This window comes from Megalops cyprinoides, chromosome 25, assembly GCF_013368585.1.
Source record: "Megalops cyprinoides isolate fMegCyp1 chromosome 25, fMegCyp1.pri, whole genome shotgun sequence".
In the NCBI taxonomy this organism is placed as follows: Eukaryota; Metazoa; Chordata; class Actinopteri; order Elopiformes; family Megalopidae; genus Megalops; species Megalops cyprinoides.
The window spans coordinates 16192082-16218871 of record NC_050607.1 but is presented as its reverse complement, the minus strand read 5'-3'; the positions used below and the strand labels follow the sequence as shown (position 1 = coordinate 16218871).

General features: G+C 46.8%; 2 protein-coding genes across 2 annotated transcripts in view; both read left to right on the top strand.

Moving 5' to 3' along the window:
• Nucleotides 1–14289, top strand: part of LOC118772050 (FYVE, RhoGEF and PH domain-containing protein 6-like) — a 31331-nt gene extending 17042 nt beyond the window's left edge. Inside the window, exons 6-21 of the mRNA XM_036520289.1 lie at nucleotides 3013–3164; nucleotides 3467–3623; nucleotides 4519–4606; nucleotides 5751–5801; nucleotides 6040–6098; nucleotides 6318–6389; nucleotides 6564–6632; nucleotides 7280–7363; nucleotides 7824–7903; nucleotides 9495–9597; nucleotides 9862–10002; nucleotides 10276–10378; nucleotides 10665–10780; nucleotides 11281–11409; nucleotides 11527–11675; nucleotides 11954–14289. Coding sequence (XP_036376182.1) covers nucleotides 3013–3164; nucleotides 3467–3623; nucleotides 4519–4606; nucleotides 5751–5801; nucleotides 6040–6098; nucleotides 6318–6389; nucleotides 6564–6632; nucleotides 7280–7363; nucleotides 7824–7903; nucleotides 9495–9597; nucleotides 9862–10002; nucleotides 10276–10378; nucleotides 10665–10780; nucleotides 11281–11409; nucleotides 11527–11675; nucleotides 11954–11990 — 1590 coding nt within the window. The 3' untranslated portion in view covers nucleotides 11991–14289. The remainder of the gene's footprint in view (nucleotides 1–3012; nucleotides 3165–3466; nucleotides 3624–4518; nucleotides 4607–5750; nucleotides 5802–6039; nucleotides 6099–6317; nucleotides 6390–6563; nucleotides 6633–7279; nucleotides 7364–7823; nucleotides 7904–9494; nucleotides 9598–9861; nucleotides 10003–10275; nucleotides 10379–10664; nucleotides 10781–11280; nucleotides 11410–11526; nucleotides 11676–11953) is intronic.
• A 2298-nt stretch (nucleotides 14290–16587) lies between these two features.
• LOC118771886 (nuclear receptor subfamily 2 group C member 1-like) lies at nucleotides 16588–26360 on the top strand. Its single transcript, XM_036520024.1, has 14 exons — nucleotides 16588–16907; nucleotides 17927–18055; nucleotides 18823–19056; nucleotides 19536–19617; nucleotides 20228–20407; nucleotides 20916–21063; nucleotides 21542–21638; nucleotides 21752–21936; nucleotides 22580–22736; nucleotides 22876–22997; nucleotides 23596–23735; nucleotides 24271–24408; nucleotides 24988–25093; nucleotides 25351–26360. Exons 2-14 carry the CDS (start codon nucleotides 17984–17986, stop codon nucleotides 25520–25522), a joined length of 1833 nt encoding a protein of 610 aa, XP_036375917.1. The 5' UTR covers nucleotides 16588–16907; nucleotides 17927–17983; the 3' UTR covers nucleotides 25523–26360.
• Nucleotides 26361–26790: the final 430 nt, after the last annotated feature.

Below are 26790 nucleotides of genomic sequence, written 5' to 3'. Positions count from 1 at the left end.
AATCCTGCAGCAAGAGACGCCGAGGAAGCGGAGACGTCTGCCCCTGCCGCGCGCGTGTATTTCTGTCTCACACTCTGGCCTTCCACAGGCCACATTGTGTGTGTGTGTGTGTGTGTGTGTGTGTGTGTGTGTGTGTGTGTGTGTGTGAGATACTGGGTAAATGTGGGTGGTTGGGGGTGTGTGACGTAGTGGTTAAGGGCCTACAGCTGCGATCGGAGTGTTGCGCTGCGAAATCTCAAGTGGGGCTGCTGCTGTTGCTGTGAGCAACGTAGTTAACCTGTGGTGCCTCAGTTTCTTCCAGCTGTTTAAGTAGATAGCATGTAAAATGTGAGAGATGTCACAGGCCATAATGCAGGGTGGCTACTGAGCACATAACTGCAATAATAATGTGCAGTGCCGCTTCCTCATGCGCAGCCCCACGCTCTTCGCTAAGACAGCGTGACACGAGCGTGTGTTTTGAGCGGGAGCACGTGTTCACACTCATGACTGACCTCCCTCCTGCTGTCAGGGCCATTATAGCCGGTGAAGCAGATCCCTGCACTGATCTTATGGCCCTGACGCCAGGAGGTCATAGCTTCAGCCCCTGTCGGAGCCGTTCCGAAGACTGAGTGCAGTACGTCTTGCATCTCCTTCCCCCTCGGTGTTACAGATAAAGATCGGGGTAACGACCCAGCTTTTGGCTGGAGTTCTGCCGAGGTGCCACACCGTGCTTTAAGCTGGCCAGCGTCACAGAAAGGACACCCTGGGTAAACCTACAAGCTGTTTATGCAGTGGAGTGTTTACCCACACAGCTCGGGTTACGCACAGCTGTGGGCTCTCACGAGGGATTTGAGCTCACGATCCATTGAGCATTAGTGTAGCTCCCTTAACTACCCTTCCCTGCCGCCTTGCCTCAGGGGTACAGCTGTAATCTTAGAGCTTTTTCCACAGCCACGGGCGTATAGGCCCAGTTTCTGTGGCAGGTTTTCTGTTGAGGGAGCAGGAAAGATTGCGTTGTTTGTATTGTCAGAGCTGGGGTTCTGTCATTAGGTTTGCCTGTCGAGCAGGACCACGTGTTGAGGTTTGCCTGGCAGGATGACTTAAGGTTTTCGTGTTGAGTGGGAGCTTGTGTTCAGGTTAGTGTGAGTGGGCGCATGTGTTCAGGTTGGCATGTTGAGTGGAATCATGTGCTTAGGTTAGTGTATTGAGTGGGAGAGTACTCAGGTTTGCGTGTTTAGCAGGATTGTGTGTTCAGGTTAGCTTTTGGAGTGGCAGCATGTATTCAGGTTAGTGTGTTGAGCGCAAGAATGTGTTCAGGCTGTTGTGTTAAGTCAGAGCATATATTCAGGTTGGCATGTTGAGTGGGACCCTGTGTAGAGGTTAGTGTGATGAGTGACAGCATGTATTCAGGTTAGTGAGCTGAGCGGGAGTCTGATTTCAGGTTAGTGAGTTTAGCAGGAGCATGTGTTCAGGTTAGCATGTTGACTAGGACTCTCACACATGTGTTTGATTAAGCTAGCAGCTGGGTACAGGTCCCCTCTGGGCACAGAGCCAGTCTTCAGTCTGCTGCGGTTCCCGAGGCCGCTAACATGCAGCCGAACGGCTGGCATTCCTGGCATAGCAGTCATCCCATCCATGCCATGCCCAGAGGCATGCGCGCCTGGATCAGCTGGAAGAACCATAAAAACCTGCCGCTCTCTCCAGCGCACCAACACAGGGACTGAACCTGGCGACCCCTCCACGACAGCCCCCGCCCAATCAAATCCACGCATAGGCAGTGGGTTGGGCTTGCCGTGCATATTTTAACAGCGAGCGGTAATGCGTAGCTTGTGTTTTGTAATCTGAGCGAGGTGCCCGTGACCGTGTCGTGAAGGGGAGGGTTTGTGGGTTGGATGTCAGGGCCGCTGACTGTGGAGGCTCACGGTGGCGGTCCGGAGGCTATTTTCATCGCCTGGGCGTTGTGGCAGAGAGGAAGTGTTGGCGAGCGAGGGTGTGACTGTGAGACGGAGGAGAGGAGGAGGAAAAGAGGAAGGCAGAGTGAAGGATAGGAGGCTGAATCACCATGCTGGGGGGTCCCTGTTTCATGTTGGGACCCTGAGAAAGGGAGATGCATAACCCCCCAAAACACAGAGAGAGACAGGGGCAGGCAAAGGGGCCGGGGGAGGTGTGGTCAGGTGCTGCCTGGTTTACGTGTCTTCTGTCCCAAAACCTCAGGGTGGCTAGCAGAACCCCTCTTGAGCTCTTCCACATTATTGTCCTCATACAGCCCAGCCCTTTAAGAATGGCTGAGAACCTGTCCAATCACAATTAACCTTTTCAGAACCCATCCAATCACAACAAACCCTTTCAGAACCTGTCCAATCACAATGCTCAAACCTGCAGGTTTCAATCAGTAGTTTAGTATGAATACCCCTTGTCTGCTCAGGGTCTCTTTAGGATGCCTTCTGTCATCTCTAAGACTCTGAGTCAGGTGTAGGCCGCTCCGCTGTTCTTCCCATAAACCGCACGTCCCTCGCGGTCATAAAACACCAGGCAGTATTCAAAGTGCTGTGGTCAGCAGTTCCTGGGAGGTGAAGGGTGGGGTGTGTTTGAGGCCTTGTAGCTGTGCTGCAGAGTTTGGCGCTAAAGCTGGAGACAGATGAGTGGCGACAGAGCTGAAACCCAAGAAAGCAGTAAAATAATGGGGAGAGATTGTCAAACTGCTGTCAATCAGACACATACTATTGCACACAGAGGGATTTTATGCATCTTATATGTTGGCTATCAATATATAAGATGCATAAAATGTACTGGCGTTGAGATTGATCCCTCATCACTTCCAGTAGAACTGTATTGGCCGTGGTCTTAATGTGATTAACCACAAACACAAGGCCCTGATGGGGATTTATGGAAGTTGTATTCTGCTCCTGTTGTGTGTGCTGTTCTCTAATACCTGCAAGGGTTTAATGACATTCATGTCTTTGGTCTTCCTGTTTGTGTGTCAGAGCCGGTCTGTGTGGGTTAACGTGACTCTGTCCCTCTGTCCCGTGGCAGGATTTCCGCGATGCGGTGGCCAAGGCCTCTCGTCAGAGCGGGAAGCCCACGATCGAGGAACGCGTTCTGAACCAGATCCTCTACTACCTGCCCCAGCTGTACGAGCTGAACCGGGACCTGCTGAGGGAGCTGGAGGAGAGGGTGGCCCACTGGTACCGGAACCGCCCCTGCTGACTTGCAGTCAGCTAATGATTAATCCTGTTCTGTTTGAGATGAACAGTACACTTGAACACAGCTAATATTCCTTCTCTCTCGCTCTCACCCCTTCTCGCTATCTCTCTCGTTTTTCTCCTCTCATTGCTTCTCTCTCTCACTTTTGCTCCTTCTTGCTCACTCTCTCCCTCACTCTCTTTCTGTCTCTATCTCTCTCCCTATTTCTCTTTCTGTCTCGCTCTTGTTCCCTTTCTCTGTCTCTCTGTCTCTCTGCTTTTCTCCCTCTCTCCCTCTGCGACAGGAACGATCACCAGCGCCTGGCGGACATCTTCGTGAAGAAGGGGCCGTACCTGAAGATGTACTCCACCTACATCCGCGAGTTCGACAGGAACGTGGCCCTCCTGGACGAGCAATGCAGGAAGAACCCGGGCTTCGCGGCGGTCGTGCGGGAGTTCGAGGTGACCGAGCCGACCCTCTCCCTCCGTCCGGACGGTGCCGTCAGTAATGCGAAGGGAATTTGCGTGGGTGGACACATGTGTGTCTGTCTGTGTGGTTTCCAGCGTAAATCACTGACTATGAGCTCCCACTTCTCTTGTAAAATCACTCAGTAGACACATGCAAAGAGAGGAATGAGACAGAATTCCTGCCCGTAATGATTTCTGGAAAATGAACCATTGCCCAAGTAGGGCGGATGTTTAAAATACCATAAGGATCCAGTCCTTGCTGGAATTGTGCAGGAGTCTAAGGTGTCTAGATCAACCTGTTCTGTGAGTCAGGACCATGCCCTTAGTAATGCAAAGGGAATTTCTGTGCATGCTTTTGTGTGTGTGTGTGTGTGTGTGTGTGTGTGTGTGTGTGTGTGTGTGTGTGTGTGTGTGTGTGTGTGTGTGTGTGTTCCATTCCATGGTAGCGCCAGTGGTGATGATTCATCTTGTGAGATCATCAGTTGGACACACAATGGCAATTCCAATCCACAGTACTTGGAAAACAGCCAAAGTTCCCATTCATAATGATTGCTCGAGACTTAATCTAAAGGTTAAGGCAATCACTCAGACAAATATTTGGAATAAATGAAGCCTTTTGCTACATGAAATACTTTCATTCAGAAACAGTTTTTGACTGTAGAAAGTGTGTGTGTGTGTGTGCATTTCAACTGTAGCGTGCAGTTAAGTCTAATGTATGCTTTATGTTTGTATGTATTGATTTATATGTTGATTACAGTCTCTGTGTTTCAGATGTGTCTGCACTGTGTGTGTGTGTGTGTGTGTGTGTGTGTAGATTGTATTGTGTGGTTATTGAAGTATAATGTGTACTGTGTGTTTATATGTATTGATTAGTGTCTCTGTGTTTCAGATGAGTCCACGCTGTGCCAACCTGGCTCTGAAGCACTACTTGCTGAAACCTGTTCAGAGAATCCCCCAGTACCAGCTGCTGCTCACAGGTAGGGGGCGCCAGTGAGGCCATGCTCCTTCAGTGTATGCTGAGCCTCTCGCCACACATACTGCAGCAGGCCACCCATGCCAACCTCTGACTCCTGCTCTGGTGTGTGGTCATCCTGTAGGAGACACCATATGGAATGCGGTGGTATTAGCACTAATGTTTCTTATCAGCCTTCTTCAAAGATAAGCGGTGATGATGGTGGTATTGTAATGGGGGGGGGTGGGGCCTGTTGGCTTGGAAACTGGTGAGGTCATAGTGTCCATGGTGTGTGGTGAGTGACTCTTCTCAGGGTTCAGGGTTATCACCTTTCAAAACAAAAAAGGTGTAAATGGAGCTGAGTCTCACTGTAATCATGAGGAAGAAGTAGGAAAAGTAGGTGTAATGCCTCCGGTATGTGATGAGCAACCGAAGAACACATACTCAGTCATTTGTGTGAGTGTCTGTGAGAGTGTGTGGAGAAAGTAGCGGAGTGAGGCTGCATGAATTCAGCTATACCTGCGAGCGTTTGTGTGTCTGTGTGTGTCTGTGTGTGTGTGTCTGTGTGTGTGTGTCTGTGTGTGTGTGTCTGTCTGTCTGTGTCTGTCTGTGTCTGTCTGTGTGTGTCTGTGTGTGCGTGCACGTGAGTGTACATGTGCGTGTGTGTGTGTGTGTGTGTGTGTTTGTCCCCTATCTGTATGTTTTTGTACAGAGAGTATCCTGTGTGGATGTTGAGTTATTCTGATGTTGATATGCTATCTTATATAGAACTGCAGTAAATCAGGCTGTGAATCTCTCCTCCTAGGCCTTAAGGCTCCTTTTAAGGTTAATTGTTTCTGAAAGCAATTAACTGTAAAATGTTTCATAGAAATAGTACAATGACTCTTTTCCAATGCTGTAATCACAACAGTGGCAGGACATCGCCACCTAGTGGAGCCCAGCTACAAGCATCTTGAATGCCAATTTTTTTCTGAACTGCTATATGCAGCTGTGCATACTTTTTGTGTGTGTGTGTGTGTGTATGTGTGTGTGTGTGTGTGTGTGTGTGTGAATTTTTTGGGCATATCCTACAGGTAGGAGATTCAGGAATCTTACTTAAATGAGTGAAGCAAAAGACAAAAAGAAAAGATGAGATGATTAACTGTTTAAATTTTCATCTCATTTTCCAGATTATTTGAAAAACCTCCCTGAAGATTCCTCAGATTATAAAGACACTCAAGGTAAAAACCAAAGCAGTCTATGTCCTCTTTCCTGGCACTTATTTGAATTGTGCCTGCACCATAGGAGTATCAGATCCGTATGAGAAATCATCAGTGCTTTTGAAACAATAAGTCAGTGCTCTACTGATAACTGGTGTTAAGACTGAAGACTCTGTGCTACAGCGAGTCAGTACTGAACCACTGTGGGTCAGTATGAGGGGAGAGAAAGTCACTGATCTGTGTCTCTGTGGCCCCTCAGCTGCACTCTCTATTGTGAAGGAGGTGGCCAATCATGCCAACGACATCATGAAGCAAGGGGTAAGAGCATATTATCTGCGCATTCCCAGTGCTCACCCTGATCATTTCCAGTCACCACACAATCTTCTCAGCCATCCCTTCTCTAACAGACAGTGGAAGATCTAGGTCCTCCCGCTGTGGGCGTGTTCTCAACTCTCACACATGTTCAGATTCAGTTCTGGAACTCTGTTCAGAACTCAGTCCTGAATAATCAATCCCTGAACTGCTCTCTGCTCCCAGGATAACTTCCAGAAGCTGATGCAGGTCCAGTACAGTTTGAATGGCCATCACGAGATCGTCCAGCCTGGGAGGGTGAGTTCTGGCCTCTGTGTCAGTCAATCAAGGAATTTGTCAAATCGTATTTTGTACACAGCCCCTTCACAAATGTAATTTTCATAGAGAGCTTACCGCCACAGTTCTGTTTAAATGTTTAGATGCATCTTAAGAAACTCTGTGTCACTGATTTCATTCTGAAAACGGCGACAGGTGTTCCTGAAGGAGGGCACTCTGATGAAACTGTCCCGGAAAGTCATGCAGCCACGGATGTTCTTCCTGGTGAGGCTCCATCCCCAGAGGAAGTGACATAACAGGCTCCCTCAAACCAATGGCCAATCCATTTTCCTTACCACCGTCTGCTTATTGGTGTTGACAGGCTTGGCAAATCATTCTTTACAACATCAGCTTGCGTTTATACATTTGTAGGATTTTGCAGTTTTCATTGAAGGCTGAGAAACTGTCCACTGCTTCATCTAAGATGGATTTTATACAGTTATGCTCATGGAATGCCAGCAGTTATAAACACAGGCCACCAGTGTATTTGAATGCAGGAGTGCTGACTTGGTGAATGGCAACTATTCTCCTTTCATGTTTAATTTACCCCTCCTCAAAAAAAGATCAGTTTAGTCCATATATGTAGACCTACTGGATTGGTTTTGTTTTCTTTGTGTAAAATTACCCAATCCATTCTATCATATACGGTGTTCTGAATGAACGTGTGGATAGAGTGCAGACACCTTCCATTCTAGAAACAGATTGGTTTCTGCTGTGAAGAAATTGCATTGAAATTTGTCCCAGTCCAGCCTACAGATCTGTTCCTGTGTACACTCGGCTGTGGCTTCCACAGAGGTCAGCTGTAGTAATTCTGTCTCTGTGGTTGACTCTCCTTGGGCTGGTTTGACTGACGTTAACCATTTCCTTCCCAGTTCAATGACACCCTGCTGTACACCACCCCAGTCCAGTCCGGCCAGTATAAACTCAACAACATGCTGTCTCTGGCAGGGATGAAGGTGAGAGTTTCCTCATATTTGATGTTCCCTCATGTAGCTCCAGGCAGATGTTTCCCCCAAGTGCTGATCCACAGTCAGTCCTCTCTGTTGCAATTCCATCCTTAACCATTACAACGTAAACGACAAACTGATCCCAGATCAGCACTCAGGGGCTGCCTATGTATTTCAAAACATTAATATTTACAGGCATGCTTATGCACAGCATATGCAGCACAGTACATACACTCCACACACTCCTTAGAGAAAAGGCAAGGATTAGACCCTCCTTCTTAGTTACTGTGTGCAAATGCCTACTGTGCCATGTATTTTAAAGTCAGCTCTAGCCTCTGTGGTCATTTCTGTAGCAATATTTTAGTTAGCAACAGTTTTACTCCAGAGCTCTCGCTAGTGACTAAATGCTAGATCGTGTCTATGAATGTTTGCCATGAACATAGACTGATCTGTTGACCTGTCCATACAGGTGAGCAAACCCAGCCAGGAGGCCTATCAGAACGAGCTGAACATCGAGAGCGTGGAGCGCTCCTTCATCCTCTCGGCCAGGTGAGAGCACAGAGCCGCACAGGTGCCTCAGGCAGGCTGCAGTAAAGATAGAAGGGGACCGTGTCTCTGGTCCAGCTGCAGAGAGGGGCTCGTCTCTCATAACTCTGTTGCCCCACAGAGCCTGCATCCTGTGGACAGCAGATGTGTGGAGGGCAGATAACTGCTCTGTCTGTGGGGAGAGAATGGATTATCCCTGCTGAGGAGGAGGCTGGGAGAAGTGTGTGTGTGTATGTGTGTCTGTAATCTCTTTTAGTATGTGTGTGCCTGGGTATACCTGTAAAGTGTGTGTGTGTGTGTATATGTATGTGTATAACTCCTCAGGTGCGTGTATGTTTGAGTAAATGTGTGCGTGTGTGTGCGTGTATGTGTGCATGTGTGCGTAAATCTGTGTGTACGTGTGTGTGCATGTGCGTGTGTCTGCATACGTGTATGCATGTGTGCGTAAAACTGTGTCTGCGTATGTGTTTCTGTCACTCTATAGGTTTGTGTGGACTGGAATATAAAGGTTATTGAGTGAGCGATGCTTGGGTGAGTCAGTCCAGTGCAGAGGTCTGATCTTACCTGCTGTGATCTCCTGCCTTTCTTATTTACATTTACATTTACATTTATTTATTTAGCAGACGCTTTTATCCAAAGCGACTTACAAAAGTGCATACAGTAGGTACAGCGACAGTACGGGGACAGGATGTGTACAGTTCCACAATGAGACAGTTCTCAGCTGAGAGCAAGGTCTGTTTGAGGACGCAGTACTATCAGATTTTTACAATTACAGCCTAAAGGGCAACTAGTACGATATACTTTCGAACGGCAAACTTCAACAACTTCAAACGGCACAATGAGCGTCAGGGTTAAGGCGGCAACGAGACAAAATTTAAAAGCACAATTTAAAAAGCACAGCAATTTACGACAGCACTGATGGGCGGGGGGGGGGGGGGGGGGGGGCAGCAATTGTGTGCTGGGTCAGTCCAGGTAGAGTCTGAAGAGGTGCGTCTTCAGGCCCCGTCTGAAGGACTGGGGTGAAGGAGCTGTCCGTAGCGAGACCGGGAGTTCGTTCCACCACTGGGGAGCGATGTAGGCGAAACGCCGATGTCTGGCAGAACGAGCACCTCCTGCCTTGACCATGCAGGGAGCATGAGGGGAGCATCTGAGGTCCTCTGAGATTCTCCCCTCATAGACAGAATTTTAAATGTGAGGAGATTTTTTTTAAATCAGGTCGTGCTGTTCCTTTTCATCTCGGGTTTCCTGGTGTGTGAATGCTAAAGCACATTCAGGATTAGCTCTTTTTTTGTCTTTGGTTTCCTGGCATGTGAATCCTACAGTGATACGAATTTTGCGCAAGGATCATTTCCATTTTGCTGGCTTTTTGAAATGAGCACAGGGAAAATGAAAAAATATCTTTGCAAAAATATCCTTTGTCCTCTGGTTTTTAATGGCTTTATTTTACAGTTGTGCAGACTTGTACACCTTTATGGTCTGATAGTGGATGACATGTTGAAAGTAGTATTTATTCATTTGATCAGAGGGTCTTTATAAACCATGAAATGTGCTGGTCTAACCACATGGGTGTTGCCCTTCTCCATCTCTCCTGCAGCTCGGCAACGGAGAGGGACGAGTGGCTGGAGGCCATTTCCAAGGCCATAGAAGACTACACCAGGAAGAAGATTACCTTTTTCCCCAGCAAGAGCCCAGAGGAGGTACCAGCATTACTATAGCCTCTTAGCCTGTCCAATGGGGGTTTACTGTCAGGGGCACCAAGGCCAATGTGTAACTGCTAACACATACACATATTTATCCAAGTTAGGCTTGAATAGCCAGGATGGTCTGCATGGGGTAGGCAGTGCATGATTTGCATATGCAGTTGATTGACATGCTGAATGGCCACTGGCAGATGGACAGATGAGTTGATTGGCTGCCCTGTGGAGCGTGACAGTGTCTGACCCCTCCCCTCTCCTGTGCAGGCGGGCGGGGCGGACAGCGGCGCGCCCCTGGGCTCCAAGGCGCCCATCTGGATCCCGGACCTGCGGGCCACCATGTGCATGATCTGCACCTGCGAGTTCACCCTCACCTGGAGGAGGCACCACTGCCGCGCCTGTGGGAAGGTGAGCGGGGGTCCCCCCCCCAGTCTGACCCGAATTCAGAACCCTGACCAGTCCTAACATCAGCCTGTGAAGTTTTATGGCCTTTGCTAAGAAGATGGTATGTTTTTAAATCGGTGGAATGATTAAGTCTCAGCATCACACTTTTACCCACCTGTAAATCTCACTAAGGCAATGAAATGGTGAATTCTGTACTTCCTGAAAGTATCATGTGATTTAGCCTCGTGTAATTTATATATTGAAACCACCTATTGTGTGTGTATGTTCATGTTCTAGGTGGTGTGCCAGTCCTGCTCTTCACACAAGCACTACCTGGAGTACCTGAAGAACCGGCCGGCTCGAGTGTGCGACCACTGCTTTGTCAAGCTGCAGCAGAAGAGTACGCCCCTTTCCCCCTCTCTCACAGAAGAGACCTCAGCCTGAGGGCTACCAAACATAACGATGAGCAGGAAATACGTACTCAAAGAAAACACCCTCAAACTCATACATTCAAGCACACACATTCTTTTCCAAGGGGATATTTCATTATTGCATGTAATACCTAAACCCAAGGCTGTCCTCCTGACCAGAGGGGGGTGCCTGCTCCCAGTCACACTTGTAGTCATGAACAGCGAAGCGGGTGTGAAGGCTGTTGCTGACCCAGCGTGTCGTCCCTGTCCCTCCAGGTGACCAGGCCGAGTCGGCGGGGCTGTCCTCCAGCGGGAGGTTGGCCACCGGGACCTTCTCTTCCGTGCTCCACCCCTCCAGGAAGCAGAAGAAGATCCCCGCCGCGCTCAAAGAGGTGACGGGCATTACCGTGATATCTCAGCACCCGCAGCTTGTGTCACCATTGCTGCAGTCTCACGCAGACGCTACGCTAACACTTCTCTCGCTTCCTGCTTAACCTGGCCTCCTCTGCACTGACCTCCCTTGTGGATACGTAATACTCCCACATTATTGAGCTAATTATTGCACTAATAACCCACCCACACACTTTAACACATGCCTGAAACCTGGGCCACCAGGATTAAGTCAAAATTTTCACCCACCAGCTACAGAGCTTTATTATTTGCAGACCAAATGTATCATGTGTTAGCATGTAGCGTAAATGCTATCGCCAGTTACCATTAATTTCAACACCAAAAGTCAAAACTTTGCACAGTGGATAATGCTGTTTTAAAGTGTGCCGTTCTATGTCACAGTTGTTGATCGACAATATGTGGATTTCATACATCTGAAATGTGTTACCTGTGAACTGAGTTTAATTGTGTATACATGTATTGTTTATACCTACGCTTCTAGGTGTCGGCAAACACAGAGAACTCCTCGATGAGTGGCTACCTACTGAGGTCAAAGGGCAATAAGAAGCAGTGGAAGAAGCTCTGGTTTGTCATCAAGAACAAAGTGCTGTACACGTACGCCGCCAGTGAGGTGCGCTGTGTTCCCCCTCTCTCTATCGCCGGCCAGGTGCACTGTGTGCCGTGTGTTTGAAGGCGGTGTGTTGTACTATAGCCGTAATGCACGGCTCTGCTTTCTGTGTTCCTCCAGGATGTGGCGGCACTGGAGAGCCAGCCCTTACTGGGGTTCTTCCTGAGGGAGGAGCGGTCGGGAGACGCGCAGAAGCTGCAGTTCAAGCTCTACCACAAAAACACACTCTTCTACATCTTCAAGGCTGAGGACGCACAGACAGCCCAGAGGTATGCTGGGAACCGTAGTCTCTTCTAAGTAGTGTAGCAGAGAGGGGGTCTGCAGATGGAATAGTACTTATTATACAGGGATAACGACCAGAAAGAGTTTTCTTTAAACCCCCGAAACCCTGCAAATATCTGTGAGGAATACCCAGCAATGTTTGGGACTGAATTAAGGACTAGGACTGTATGTTGTGAATACACACTGCTTATAAACTACAGATCTCAGCTCGTTTGTATGAACTGACTAACCTTCTCCTTCTGTGTGTTTTTGTGCCTCTCCTCAGGTGGATATACGCTTTCCAGGAGGCCATGGTCCTCTGACCGCTCCCTCACTGCGCCTATCGCCTCCTCCACCAGCACTGATAAGACACTGCAGCTAACAGGACGAACCCTACAGCCACATGGCGTCCATCTTGGCTCCAGTGCACCTCCTCCTCACAGGATGGTACTAGATAGGACCTCTTCAGAACCAGCAGCCCCCTTTTATGAGGGTGTTTCCCTGTGCCTTCATGGATCAAACGCACCAAGGAAAGGAATGGCTCAACAGTACAAGATGTCCTTCCAAATGCCGTGTAGGAGCCAGAATATATTTGCAAGTGCCTTAAAGATCAATACCAGCATTCCCTCTCCGCTTGAGGGATCAAGCGAGGAGAAGTGCTGCACTTTATGCCAGTGTGTGTATGCACACGTAAAGTGTATTTTAAAGAGCAGAAACAGGATGTAAGGCTTTTTTTTTTTAAACTGCTGATTCAGTCAGGAAGGATGTAATTCTGATGTTAACGGGGTCAGTCGAGGTTTCGAGAAGCAGCGGTCACGTTACAGGTGCGGGTCGGAGGTCAAGTCCGGAGCGCGTCCACGGAAGTGTCGCGCCACCTGGTGCCCGGGAGGTCCAGGTCAGCCACGGAGCGGTCACACTCGCCCTGCACGAGGGTTTTCACAGCAATTGTGAAAATTCTATGCTACAAACGGGAGAGGAGACGATCCGCCTGCTCGTAGATTCCTCGAATGAACCATGATTTTTAGAACAAGAAATGTTTTTAACCCTCTCACACTGAAGTCCGTTTTAAATGTTTTTGTTTGGGGGGGCATAACACAGAACTTTAAAATGTGTGATTCAGTGTACTGGAATAACTGGAAGTAGTTTGTGTGTATATGAGAACATATTCACATGTAACAGAACACAGATGTATTTACGAGTATGTCAGGGGTAATAATGTCACATAGGCTGGCAGTGACAGGATTGGTCAACACTGTTAACTTCGTTTTGCAGTTCCCACTTGTAAACCTAGCTCAGTTCAGTAGGTTTAAACTTACATGCACTACAGTTTTATCTGCTTACGGCTGTTCCTAGCACAATGTCACAAGTAGGTCTTGGTGTAAATGCAGTAAGGGTGTCTTCCAGGTATCGCTCAGTTGCGATTTGAACTGGGTGGTTGTCGTGTTGTGCACAATGTCACTGTTCTGTTAGGTTGACTCTGTCCTCGGTGGCCTGTTAAAACAAGTGAACACCAGGTCTGGGAGAATTTCTGTTTATTCACTTGATGTGAAGGTAGGAAGAACACAAGTCCATTGCAGGGGCATTTCCCAGAATCCATCTCTCTATTGCTTAGTACCTGTGGGTACCAGTTCATAAAAACACTTAGCCATGGATTGGTCCCTAAACCTTCCAGTGTCACGGTGGCTGTGCTGACAACAAGGCCGCTGAACCAGCCTTCTGTGTAAGCTGGTGACACTGTCATTATAAGATGAGATTAATTCAAGTCCATGAGTTTGGTGAAAAGATCTGATATAGCACCATAACCAGTGAGACCTTTTTAAAGATGCATTTTAACTGTACAGACGTAATGGTTTGATAGATATTTATTACAAATTGTAGTTGTAGGTGTGTCTGCTGTGCCACTTCAATTACATGTATGGGAGAAAAAAATGCTAAAGCTCCATTGTTGTTTTAAAGCACAATATGTAAGTAAAATATAATTACTTGTTCATTTTAGAGCATAGCAAAAAAAATGAAACACTTCACAGTCACAGTAAAGGGTGAATTGATGGAAAGGATGTCCTGGTAAGACTGTAACCCACAAATGGATGATTTGGGGAAGTGGAGACTGGGGACTTTTGAATCCCATGAAGGTTGCATGTCGCAGTTGATACAGTACAATGCAGGTCAGTATTGTGCGTTTTGTCAGAAAAGGGTTCACCAGCATGCAAATATGGTTATTAATGTTTCTCCAGGACATCCTTCTAGTGTTCCTACCCCACAATGTTGCTCACTGCACAAAGGTTATTAAAAGTTATTTAAATGTCCCTTGGTATCAAGCTATGTTCCAGCTTCACATTGACTATGCCTCTATTGATAGAGCAAGGTGTAATTATCCATGGTTTATTTATATTGAATTTTATAAAGAGTTTACATTTTGTATTTTGCATATATTGGTCTGGTCACCATAGATTGCACTGTTATGCTCGAAACAGGGGATGGTGGGAAATGGAGTTCATTGCGAAGAGAGGGGAACCCAGGAAGAATGCCACTGTATGTTCAGTGCCACATTTTCATAACTGTTTACGTGTTTCTACACAGTAATGTATAAAATACAAACGTTGAATAAATTGTTTCACTGTCTGGCTTTGATTTTTTTTTTCCCATGGAGCTACTTATTGTTATTGTTATAATGTCAGATTTATTTTGATTTTAAATCAGTCACATTAACATTGCATATTTCACTCAGATACTAAAATGCACACCTATTGGTTTTGTAGTCACAGGCCACAAGACCCTGTAGTGACTTGTAATCAGGGTCTCAAACTCTGCCCAGAGGGCCACATATGTGCTGGTCTCATTCTCTTTGCCCAGTAATTGCATTAGACCAGGGGAGCATTTAGCACTATAAAATGAATGTACAGTACCAGTCAAAAGTTTGGACACATCTACTCATAGAAGGGTTTTTCTTTATTTTTACTACTTTCCATGTTAACCAAATCAAATCTTATATTTTAGACAAAAAAAATGGCTGCTTTGAAGAATCAACTGTCTTGTATAAAAATGTCTTTGAATGCATGTTTTCCATTATCTTAATGAAGTGTCCAAACTTTTGACTGGTAGTTTACATAAATTGCTTACACATAGACATCAGAAACTGATCTTGACACTGATGTAGGAGGTATGGTCTTCCAGATGAGACGCTAATCTACTGTTCTGACTCTGGACAATCTAACCTGCACAGCTCAGAGTTAGGACACTAACCCTGACTCCCAAATTCCCCGGTCTGGTCATTTAATCTGTTTTCGGCACATTTGACACTTGCCCCGTGCACTTTGGCTTAAGAAAGCATCCTGTTTTGGGGCTCAACCCCTTTGCAAAAATCTACAAGACCTTAAGAAATGTCCCCAAAACAAGTGCAACCGTTTATGTGCAATACATGCCAAATGCTTCTGTACAAACAGACAACATCCAAAGACCCCTGTGTAAAATATGTATGCTACTGTCGCATAAAAATGTTGATTTCCCCCTTAAGTTCCGGGAACAGTTGTATATAGTTGAAAGGAATAATGTGTAGCTGTATTTTTTTTCCTTCTTCTTGACCGGCTTCCTTAGTTCTGTTTTGGAGCCACCTGTGGCGGAAGAGGCACTGCAAAAGTCGCGGTGCAGCGGCTGTTGCAGTGAATAACAGGAAATCCAAATTTGCAGGAGTAAACATTTCTTTGGGACAACTATGAGAGATGCACACGTGGTCCTTGCTCGAAACAGAAAAACATTATGACGATGACTAATTACGGTTTCCGTAAAGTGAACTGACGGAGACGCAAATTCTTTGGAATCGCCGCACCGGCAACTTAGCAAAACGGCGCTCTGTGGAGAAAAGTCAACGGACTAACAATACCTGGCTATCAAATGACTACCTGACTGGGCATGCCACCAAGCCATTAGCCGCAGCTGTGTTGTGCTGAACAGCCAGGTGTTCAGGGATATCCACGGAACGCAAATAGACTAAAACAGTGATCGCAATGAATTGGAGCCGCCCACATTATTTAAAATTGTCTAGAGTTAGGAAGCATTGGGTAACATCCCTCAACAACCTGTTGGGTGAAATGATCTATACACAAAATTTTGTCACACAGTAGCCTACCCCACGCTATCAGTGACCCAGTTCAGCCAAATCCACAGCCTTCAGGAGTTAACTGCCACTGTTTCGGAAATTATTCGACAAGGGAAGAAATACACAAACGGTCATGATGCATACCAATATATAAGTTTGATAACTAGCATTTTAGAGATTGCTGCAAAGAAGCTGTCAGATAGCTACTAAACTTACAGTCCCAGAACTACCTATTAAGTATTTTGTGCAAAGACATTCGTCAGGACAGTACATTCCATCGTCAAATGCACTAACTATCGCCATTTACAACAGAGACAGTCTATGTTAAATTGTAAAAAGGGTGTCCAAAAATTCAGCTTGCGTTCCCCGCATGAGCTCCGTTTGCGCATGCTCGTTGGAATGTGTTTTGCGGAAAGAGGTCACGAACTCTGACCCTCCCTGGAGCTGCAGTCTACAGGAGAAACATACATTTTTATAAAACATTGCCGCTCTTGGAGAGAAAAGAATACGCCATTACAGGTAAGGCTTTCTTTATGCAAATCGCAAATACAATGGAGCGATGATCTGGCGAAATCTGTGGCATGTGGCAAAAGGAAGCGCTATCTAAATAAAGGTAAAAGTGCAGCTGCCATGTTAGCTAGCTAGCTAGCCGTTGCTAAACGTATGGAAAAGCACGTTTTAGTTAGCAATTCATGTTTACATTGCCGATTCCGTTAAGCAGAAATCGGAGCACTGCTACGGTCGCCATAAATGGAACTAATAGACGCACATAAGAAAAACGATTTTTATTGTCCTGTTTTGCTCTATAGCTAGCATTAGTGCTTTCACTGCCCGCGTAGTGGCTAGCTCGCTCGCTAGTTCCTGTTTCAAACGGTTATAGAGGATCGCTAGCTAGGAGCATCGTCGACATGAAAACACAAACATAGCCAACATTAGCTAGGCATTGCTAGATACTTAACCGATTTGCATTATGGCGTTGATCACGCAGTAAGCAGATGGTCTGTCAGATCAGTCATGTGTCACATGTTGATGTGATGCTAATATTATGTTAGCGAGCGAGCTAGCTAGATGGTTAGCTATCGCTGGAATGGAAATCCCGCCAGACAACAGTTCCCTACGCCCGGACCGTTTGTGTGAACCCGCGGTGTGTGATTAGCAGGCATGCTTTAACCCTTCAATGTTGACCTTTCACCCACAGGAACAGAAATAGTTTTATCTTCCGTATACAGTTTACTCTGATGTGTTTGTCCTAAGCGTGGGAAACAGTCCACTGACTTGCTATTTCGAATCGTTTTGTAATTTTACGACCGTGGCTGGTTGGAGAGTAGTTGCCCAAAGGAAACAAACAAATATGGAGGATGGATGAGCCTTCCGTATTGGCCTGTCATTATTATTTGTTGAATAAAGCAGTGCTACTGTGTAGCAACCATTAAAACATATCGTTTTGTCGCTTTGATCAGGTTTCCCGACACTGTCTCTGTACCTGAAGTCGTCCGGGCGGTTTCGTACAAATTCCAAACTTCGAGCAGTCACATGTTTCAAATGATTTCCCTATTGTAACTTAAATGGCTAACTAGCTACCCACTTTTTCACTTAGCTGAGTTATGTGTTACTTTGTTTCTTTGTTTGTCTGCAATTGCTGTCTAGTTAAAACTGTCAGAATAAAAAAACCTGTCATTTAAATTTCTGTACTGGGGTGCTCAAAAAAGAAAAAAATCTGGTAATAGCAACTACCACTATCAGATTACTAGAGGAGAGGTGCAACCAACGCTCAGGGCACTCTCTTCAAAGAAACATCAGAGTTTTCCCAATTACGAGAACAAACTCTATTCGAACTTAACCTGTTATTTTTCACATAATTCATATTAGGACACGGGGTACACCTTCACCCTGCCTGTATTTACTCTTTTTATGCCTCCTCCCAAGCTTGGATTGTGTTCATTTTTCTCAAAGGAAGAAGATCAGCCACCTTATTTTATATTATCCAGTTATTATCATTGATTTTGCATTGTAACTGCTGGTGTTTCACTGTGAATGCTGTATTACAGTTCTGCTGTATTTTAAACATCTGGTATAATCAAAAACATGGAGTGTTCTCATAGAGTCGTAGCTTCATGCTGCTACATTTTTCTTATTGGCTGCTGGTCACCTGACCTGTTCCAGGTGTGTCCACCCCATGGGGTTAGGAGCTGAGGGCCTGCAGTAGGACAACGCGTCGCCATGGAAGGGCAGCCTCAGAGGATACAGCTGGTGTCCGCCGATGGAGGGGTGGCCCTGGGACACCGCATACAGGTGACACCTAGCGCTGTCCTCTGTCACAGCCTCACTTAAGTGACTGTCACCGGGTTACCGGAAGAGGGGAGGCCAGGGCTGCGGGTCCTCACGGGAGGTGTGTGTGTGTGTGTGTGTGGGGGGGGTGCACTGCAGTCAATGCCTTTGCTCCCCACTCCTCATGGCCTTGCTGATCTCTGAGCAGTTCTTTGTGTTTCGCATTCAGCACCTGCTTATTAATCACTGAACCAGAATCAGGTCAGGGTGCAGGTGTAGAGAACAAGGCTTGAAGGATGTGGACTGCCTTCTCCTGGTCTTGGCCTCTCGCAGTTCAGTCATTCTTCCAGCTCTAATGAACACTGTTGGAATTCACTGTTGGAGTTCTTGCATTACTTTAAGGCAGGAATTAGTTAAGCCTATGACTAAGATATTAAGATTTAATTAAGATTAATTACTGTCGTGAGCAATTAAGAATTAAGAAGGTTAAGATCTCAACAACAGCTTCCCAAAGACCAGGACTTTGTATGTCTGCACAATGTGTCAGTGTTCATAAATTATTAATATTCCTACTACGAATTCTTTTTCCAATGAGTCAGTAGGAGTTACACTCACCCCATCCTAAAGTCCTCTCTGGGCTGCCTGAACATGTAGAAAAGCTTAAATGGTGATGATCAGAAGGGGTTAATCACAATAACCGCTCAGCCTCAAGAGACGCTTTTGTCTGAGGGAAGGGTGTATGCACGTTGCGGGCGGTTTAGTCTAAATGTCCGACCCGTTGTCCTCTCCAGATTGTGACGGACCAGCAGACGGGGCAGAAGATCCAGATCGTCACGGCGTTCGACCAGGCCTCGGCCGGGCGGCAGCAGTTCATCCTGGCCAACGCCGACGCGGCCACCGCTGGCAAGGTGATCCTGGCCAAGCAGGAGCCGTCTCCGGGCAAAGTCATCCTCGCCACGCCCGACGGCGCCGGCCTCAACCAGCTGCTCTTCACCTCCCCCGACCTGGCCGGACAGCAGATCCAGGTAGGAAGGCCACTCTGCTGTGGCTCCACAACCCTCCACCATGTAAACCCCAACTTTATTTTGCTCCAGTTGCTCTGTATCAACTCCAGTTCTGTGTGGGTAAAGAATGACTCTCGGCAGTGAGATGTCCTAGCACTGTTAGGCCAGGAAACTATTGTTGACAAATTATTGGTGGTTTTATGTTAGCAAGCTCTCTTTTCTGAATATTGATGGAAAGGAAAGAACTGTTTTTGCATTTTTCTTCTAAGGTGACAGAGAGTGCTTCTCCTTGAACCTTGAACCTAGGAGTTATACTGACTCCAGTTTTACTGTACCTTGAGCCGTAAAGGCAGAGCAACCTGCCCAATCCACTCATGACTTTTGCTCACTTATTTGTGGATGTTTATGCCGGAAGCATCCTGTGTGTTCTCCCATCCAGATAAAGATCATATTGAAACCGATGCATTCCCCTGTCTCCTGTGTGTTATTTGTCCCTTTAGTTTGTAACAGAAGCTGGCTCCGATCAGTCCCCTGCCAAACCTGTGGTGGAGTATTGCGTGGTGTGCGGAGACAAGGCTTCAGGTGGGCGAGGCATTCTCCGACATCCATTTTATATGAGAAGAGGGAAAGCTTTTAAGACAATTACATTATTACTACCCACTAGTACAGATCACAGCAGACCAGAAGCCAAATGAGATAATACAAATATAAATGCCCTGTGTTTTTTTATGTAATCAGTCGCACTGTTTCCTTATACCGTTGTTGTTATCAGTGCTATGTCAAATTTCATTATAGCTATATGTGGCAGGAGGCCTTTTCAGAGGCTGACTGTACTTTTAACACAGTCAGGTTTCATACTTGTGCAGCAGTATGTAGTGGCAGAGTGGAAAAGCAGGGCAGAAGCCAAAGAGTAAACTGTTTGACATGAGGGTTCACTCAGTACATACCAGTTGAAAGAGGCAACCTTTTGCTGGAGGGCCATGTACAGTCGTGCTAGTTACCACGCTAGTCACGCGAGCTATCTCAGACAGTAATCTGTCAGGGCAGCTCGACTGTTGCTCGCTCTCTCTCTCTCTCCACCTCTCTTGCTCTCCTTCTGTCTCTCCTTTTTAAAACAACACTGCGGACTGAGTGGTGCAGGAGAGTCTGACCATTTTTCTCCCTCTTTCTCGTTCTGTCTCCCCCTCCGCAGGGCGTCACTACGGGGCGGTGAGCTGCGAGGGGTGTAAGGGCTTCTTCAAGCGGAGCATCCGGAAGAATCTGGTGTACACCTGCAGGGGGTCGGGGGAGTGCGTCATCAACAAGCACCACCGCAACCGCTGCCAGTACTGCCGACTGCAGCGCTGCATGGCCTTCGGCATGAAGCAGGACTGTGAGTGGCCAGCACACACGTCAATCAAAACGTCACTCACCTCAATACATCTGTGTTATATCATGTGGAGCAGGATTGTGAGTGGCCAACACACACGTCAATCAAAACATCACTCACCTCAATACATCTGTGTTATATCATGTGAAGCAGGACTGTGAATGGCCAACATGTACAGTATGTCAATCAAACATCACTCCCTTAATCATACATCTGTCATTCTGTCATTTGCAGTAGGTCTGTGAGTGGTCAACACAGGTCAGTCAAAATGTCACTCACTTAATGATAGATTTATGTCATATGAATCTACTGCGTACACCAGCCACATCCATGTATCATATAATTGAGAATTGAGGACTGAGTGTTTTGACGCATGTCAATCACAGCATCAGTGAAGCAACGGAAACTTCCAACGCTCAGTATATGATACAGTCAGGATGGTCAGTCCGTCACTGAGTGTGGTTTGAATATGAAGCAGTTTTTAAAAGCTGCCCCCCTTCTCTGTCCCCAGCGGTGCAGTGCGAGAGGAAGCCAGTGGAGGTGTCCCGGGAAAAGCCGGTCAACTGTGCCGCCTCCACCGAGAAGATCTACATCCGCAAGAACCTGTGCAGCCCGCTGGCGGCCACGCCCACCTTTGTGACGGACAAGGAGACGGCCAGGTACATGCCCTCCACCACAGTGCGCGTGCAGTTACAACCTGCTTACTGTGACTGTCCCAAAGTCAGTGGAGCGTCAGCTGTGGAGTGACATAATAACATGCAATATGATTTGCTGTAATCTGTCGTTGTGTCTAGTGTAAAACGACAATGGCATTCAGTATTGCTGTCTAGTTTAATTATAACATGTTATAACATCTTATGTGACAGATTACAATCTGTACTGGTGTCTGTTGATTAATGATAATGGCAGTGTGGTATTCAATATTGCTGTCAAGTTTAATTATCACATGTTATATCATGTTTATGACATTCAGTATTGATGTCTGTTTATTGACAATATTGAAGAAATAATCTGTATTGTTATATAACATGTTATAATTGAACTCCAAAGTATGTTGTAGTCAATATTTGGTGTCTGTTCAATGGTTATCGCTATGTAGTAATCCATACTGTTTCCTGTGGGTATTGCATTGTGCAGGTCCACCAGTCTGCTGGAGTCAGGCATGTTGGTGAACATCCAACAGCCCTTCCCGAAGCTGGAGAACACCATCATGGTCCCAGCGTCCCCGGAGAAGGTACTGCCAATACCCGGCTACACCCCCCTCCACAGCCCCTAATGTTCACCGCGCCCCTGTGGGGGAGAGAGGGGGGTGCGGCTGTGGGAATAACGCCTCTCCCCCTTTTTTAGAGCGACCCCTGCCAGGACGACCTGAGCACGCTGGCCAACGTGGTGACATCGCTCGCCCACCTGAGCAAGGCGCGGGAGATGAGCAACAGCAACACCGACCTGTCGGGGATGGAGACGCTGAGCAACGGGGACAGCTCCACGGCCGAGGTCCAGGCGGAGGAGCAGGCCGCCAGCGACATCACGCGGTTAGGCATTTCCCTGTCAAATTCCAACACCGCAGCAAACCGCAGTTCACCTGCCCCACAGGAACACAGACCAATTAACAAGCTCTCCAGTTAGCAAAACACTGTACAGACTAGAGAATATGTGTCCTTACAGCCAAAAAAATACCCCCTACCCCCAAAAAGCGTAAGTGTGAAAGTGTGAATTTTTTGGCTGTAAGGATACTTGTGCAGTTTCTGCAAGGATTATTTCCAGTTGCTGAGCAAACCCTAAACATTGTAAGTCCACAGGGCCTGAACATTCAGTACTGTTCAACATTGATTTGTATATGTGTGTGTGTTTATTAACTGGGTGGGTGTTTGTATGCTGAATGTGTGCATGTGTTTGTATGCTGAATGTGTGCATGTGTATATATGTTTGTGCAAACAGTGTTTGTCTTTGTATATTGTGTGTGTGTATGTATGTGTGTATGTGTATTTGTATACTCTGTGTGTGTGTATGTGTGTATTTGTACACTGTGTGTGTGTGTGGGAGCAGTTATTTGTATGCTGTGTGTGTGTGTCTGTATGTTCTCGGCTATGTGTTTGTACCCTGTGTGTGTATGCATATGTGTGTTTCATTGTTATGTGCATGTGCTCATTGGCTGTGTGTGCTCTGGCTGTGCAGGGCTTTCGACACGCTGGCCAAGGCGCTGAACCCGGTGGAGAACTCGGCGGGGGAGGCCATGGAGGCCAGCATGCAGCTGGTGTCAGGTGACCAGACGGGCGGCGGCGTGGTGGAGCTGGAGGGGCCGCTGCTCTCCGACAGCCACGTGCCGTTCAAGGTGAGCGCGGGGGAGAGGGGAGACCCCGCATCCGAACCCTCGACACACCCACACCCACGCACACACACACACACACACACACAGTGTAAAAAGCGTATGTCGAGTCGTTGCTGTAATTTGGCCTGGCGTCTCTCTACAGCTGATGATGCCGCTGCCCATGCCCGACTACCTGAACGTGAACTACATCTGCGAGTCGGCCTCCAGGCTGCTGTTCCTCTCCATGCACTGGGCACGCTCCATTCCAGCCTTCCAGGCTCTGGGGTGAGTGTTCCTGATCTCACTGTGCGTGTGCTGTTCTCCGTCTTTCTCTGTTTTTCCTCTCTCCTGCGTCTTCCCTTTTTAGCTCCCTCTCTTTTTTTTTTTTGTTCCTCTGTTTCTCTTCTCCCCATCGGTCTTACCCTCCACCTCTGTCTCTCCCTGTCTGTCTGCAAAAGCAGGTTTTTAGTCTGATCTCTCAGCAGGGATCATAGCAGCGCTGTGTTAGAGGCAGAGCATGTCAGGCTGGGTTACTTGAGTGGTGTTTTTGACCTGAATTGCTCCAAGCTCAGCTATTCATAAGGGTAAAATGTCAGCTTCTTACACACTGACAGAGAGAGGCATTGGCCAGGGAATAAGCAGTGAAATTTAAGTGCTGTCCATGTGGTACTGTTGCTAATATTATTAGATTTGAAATGAGATTTTTTTTTTATCAGCTAAGAGTTATTAACTCTAGCTAGAGGTTGTTGAGCTTCACAGTACCGGTACCACACCAGCTTTTATATTTGGTGTTCAAGCTAACCTTGTGTGATGGCTGTTGTCAACCACAACTCTGTATCTAAAACCTCTTCTGTGGCACGTGTTTCCTGTTCCTTCCCCGTAGCCAAGACAACGACATCAACCTGATGAAGGCGTGCTGGAACGAGCTGTTTGCCCTGGGCCTTGCGCAGTGTGCACAGGTGATGAACGTGGCCACCATCCTGGCCGCCATCATCAACCACCTGCAGAACAGCCTGCAGGAAGGTGAGGGACCTGAATCAGCTGCATCAGCGTACCACATGTATTCCTGTGGGGGACCCGTATCAATATGATGCACATTTCTTGTGCTAGACCCATATCTTGCCAACACACTTTGCCTGTGTGGGACCCATATCATTACAGCACACGTTTCCTGTGGGGCCCATATCACCGCAACACCCACTTCCTTAGAGAGGCTTGTTATGTCTCAGGGGTGGGTGGCACACAATGTAGAAACTGGAGATGACATTCAGGCCTTGATACATGCACACAAGAACATGCACACATGCTCTTATTAATTTATATAATCATATATAATTTTATGTGAGCTTTTCATTGGTGTGTGTTTTTATGTTGTTTGTGAGCTCCTAACCCAAGACAATTTTCTATCATTATGTGATAGACAATAAAGTTTTTTGAATCTTGAATCTTGAACCGTGGAAAACGTGTCTTCGACGAACGCGGAACCCCGAGTTGTGGGGTTGCAATCCAGGACGAAGCCCTGCTCCTGACGCTCCCTCGCTCCTCTCCCCCCTCACAGAGAAGCTCTCCGCTGAGAGAGTGAAGCAGGTGATGGAGCACATCTGGAGGATGCAGGAGTTCTGCAACAGCATGTCCAAGCTGTCCCCCGACGCATACGAGTACGCCTACCTCAAAGCCATCGTCCTCTTCAGCCCTGGTAAGAGACTGAGAAAGGGAGGGAGGGAGGGGTGGAGAGGGGAAGAGGATGAAGAGATGAAGATGAGTAGGCGGTGCTAGTTCATTTTAGACACTCCAAACAAGTTTCTTCCATTCAGTTAACAAAGGAATCAGTGTGAATCTGATAATGATCTATTGCTTGGACTGGAGAGAAAAAAAACAGACATTTAATTGGTCTTTCCAATATTAAACACTCGCTTAGAAAACATAGCTGTGTATATTTCCTGACCCTGGACATGCGCATATTGTTTTTAGAATCTGCAACAAACCAAGTAGAGCATGGTACTGGTACTGTGAAGCTCAACAACCTCTAGCTAGAGTTAATAACTCTTATTCTGCTTGGTCACTCAGTAATGACACCCACCATCACTGGTTGCTGTAGCTAGCTCGTAGGATTGGTCCAATTTTAAGTCCCCGCTAAGTTTGTTGAGAATCGCATCACAGATGGTATTGTGTTGTGTTTAGTTTTTGTGGTGTTTGAGCTGGGTCTTTCCCATTGGTCTTCTTTGACTGGAGGTTGGCGGTAGGTTCACTTGGTGTCTCCCCTCCCCTCCCCCAGATCACCTGGGCGTAGACAACACCCTGCAGATCGAGAGGTTCCAGGAGAAGGCCTACATGGAGCTGCAGGACTACGTCACCAGGATGTACCCAGAGGACACCTACCGGTGAGGCCCATTCAAATTTGTGAAGCTTTATCGGCATGCCAACCAAGAGGGTGACAGCAGAAACAGATTGCACTGTCTTGTTCAAGACATTCACGGCCACGCAGACACACAACTGGACGTGTGATTATTATATTCAGCTTATGCACAGGGATCTAAATACACTAAAACTTAAGTCAGTGATTAATGAAGGACCTAGTGGTCTGCGGGTCATGTGGTCACCTTCTGTCTGAGTGTGTGTTTCTGTCTCGGCCCCCCAGGTTATCAAAGCTTTTGCTGCGTCTCCCAGCCCTCAGGCTCATGAGCGCAGCTGTCACAGAGGAGCTGTTCTTTGCTGGCCTCATCGGGAACGTGCAGATCGACAGCATCATCCCCTACATCCTCAAGATGGAGTCCACCGACTACAGCCAGGTGGTCGCCACCGTCATATAACAGTGGAATCAGCTGACGCCAACGGCAAGGCTGCCACCCCTGGTATCTCCTGATTGGAATCTACAGACTCCAATAGCCAGATTGTCAACTCTGTTGCATGGAACAGCAGGCTCCCAACACTCAGGCTAGCACCTCATTTGCCTGTTCTCCGGAAGCTGCAGACCCCTATAACAGGTTGTCATCTGAACGCATTGCTGTTCCCCTGCGGCCAGACTATCACCTCAGTCACCAAAACAATGGAATCTGGTGACTCCAATGGTCAGATAGCTCTTACACTGAATGGAAACTCCAGTCTCCAACAGTCAGATTGTGATGTCTCCCTTTGTAATGGTGACAGAAATTTAAGGAAGGTTTTAGGCATACGTGGAAGCTTCAAAATGGACCCGCCACCATCGTCCGAATTGAGCTAATTTCAAGCAAGCCTTGTTTGTTTTTAATATTTTTTTCTTTTATTTCCCAATTCCCAAAGACCTGATTACTTTTGTGCTCATACAGTCCTATACGTACAGCAAATGACTCATGAAATGGGAGCGGTATACTCTCTCACTCTGAACAGTGTCTTTTCGTATTCTTTTTTTTTTTTTAAATGTGGAGGTTTGGGAGGGCTTGTGTCTTGACACACTCTGAAACGGTTCGTGCATACAAACAATAAAGGTTGAGCTCACGGCCTAATGTCCAGCAACCTTATCTGCTCCTCCTGGGTCATAGTGCCCACACGGTCAAAACACCCAATCTCTCTGCTTGGGCTCTGTATTGTGTATATATAAATATGTATATAAAATGAACTAAAAAAAGGACTATCATGGACCACAGCTACTTGTACATGCTTCCATGAACTTGTTGGTGGAATTGCTCAAACATCACGTAATTTGAAAATAAAAATGTCTTCAAGAAACAAAGATCTGTCTTGTATGCTCAGTTAAAATACTTCTCATGTGTATAATTAATAATTTAGATTATTTTCTACCATAAAGACTGTTGCAGAGGTCAGTGTGTTTCCAAAAATTTGTCTTTGTTCCAGAGTGGTCAAACCAGACTGCTCAAAAGACTAAGGCATCTTGAGCTTGCTGTTAGAGACTCACTTTCCTCATCAAAGAAGGCCTCTGAGGAACGTGTTTTGAAGGAACAGTGAACTCATAATATTAACCATGTCTGGGTTTTCGGTGATGCAACGGGTTTTGTTTTTGTGTGCTTTCTGACAACCCCACATCCCACGTTAAAGAGTTCATTTGTTCGACGAACTCATCCAGAGCACTTAACAAAGTAAG

Coding starts and splice junctions, on each gene's coding strand:
- LOC118771886 (XM_036520024.1), top strand. CDS start 17,984: ATGGAAGGGCAGCCTCAGAGGATACAGCTGGTGTCCGCCGATGGAGGG. Junction 21,937..22,579: donor GCCGCCAGCGACATCACGCG/GTTAGGCATTTC, acceptor CTGGCTGTGCAG/GGCTTTCGACACGCTGGCCA. Junction 22,737..22,875: donor ACAGCCACGTGCCGTTCAAG/GTGAGCGCGGGG, acceptor GTCTCTCTACAG/CTGATGATGCCGCTGCCCAT.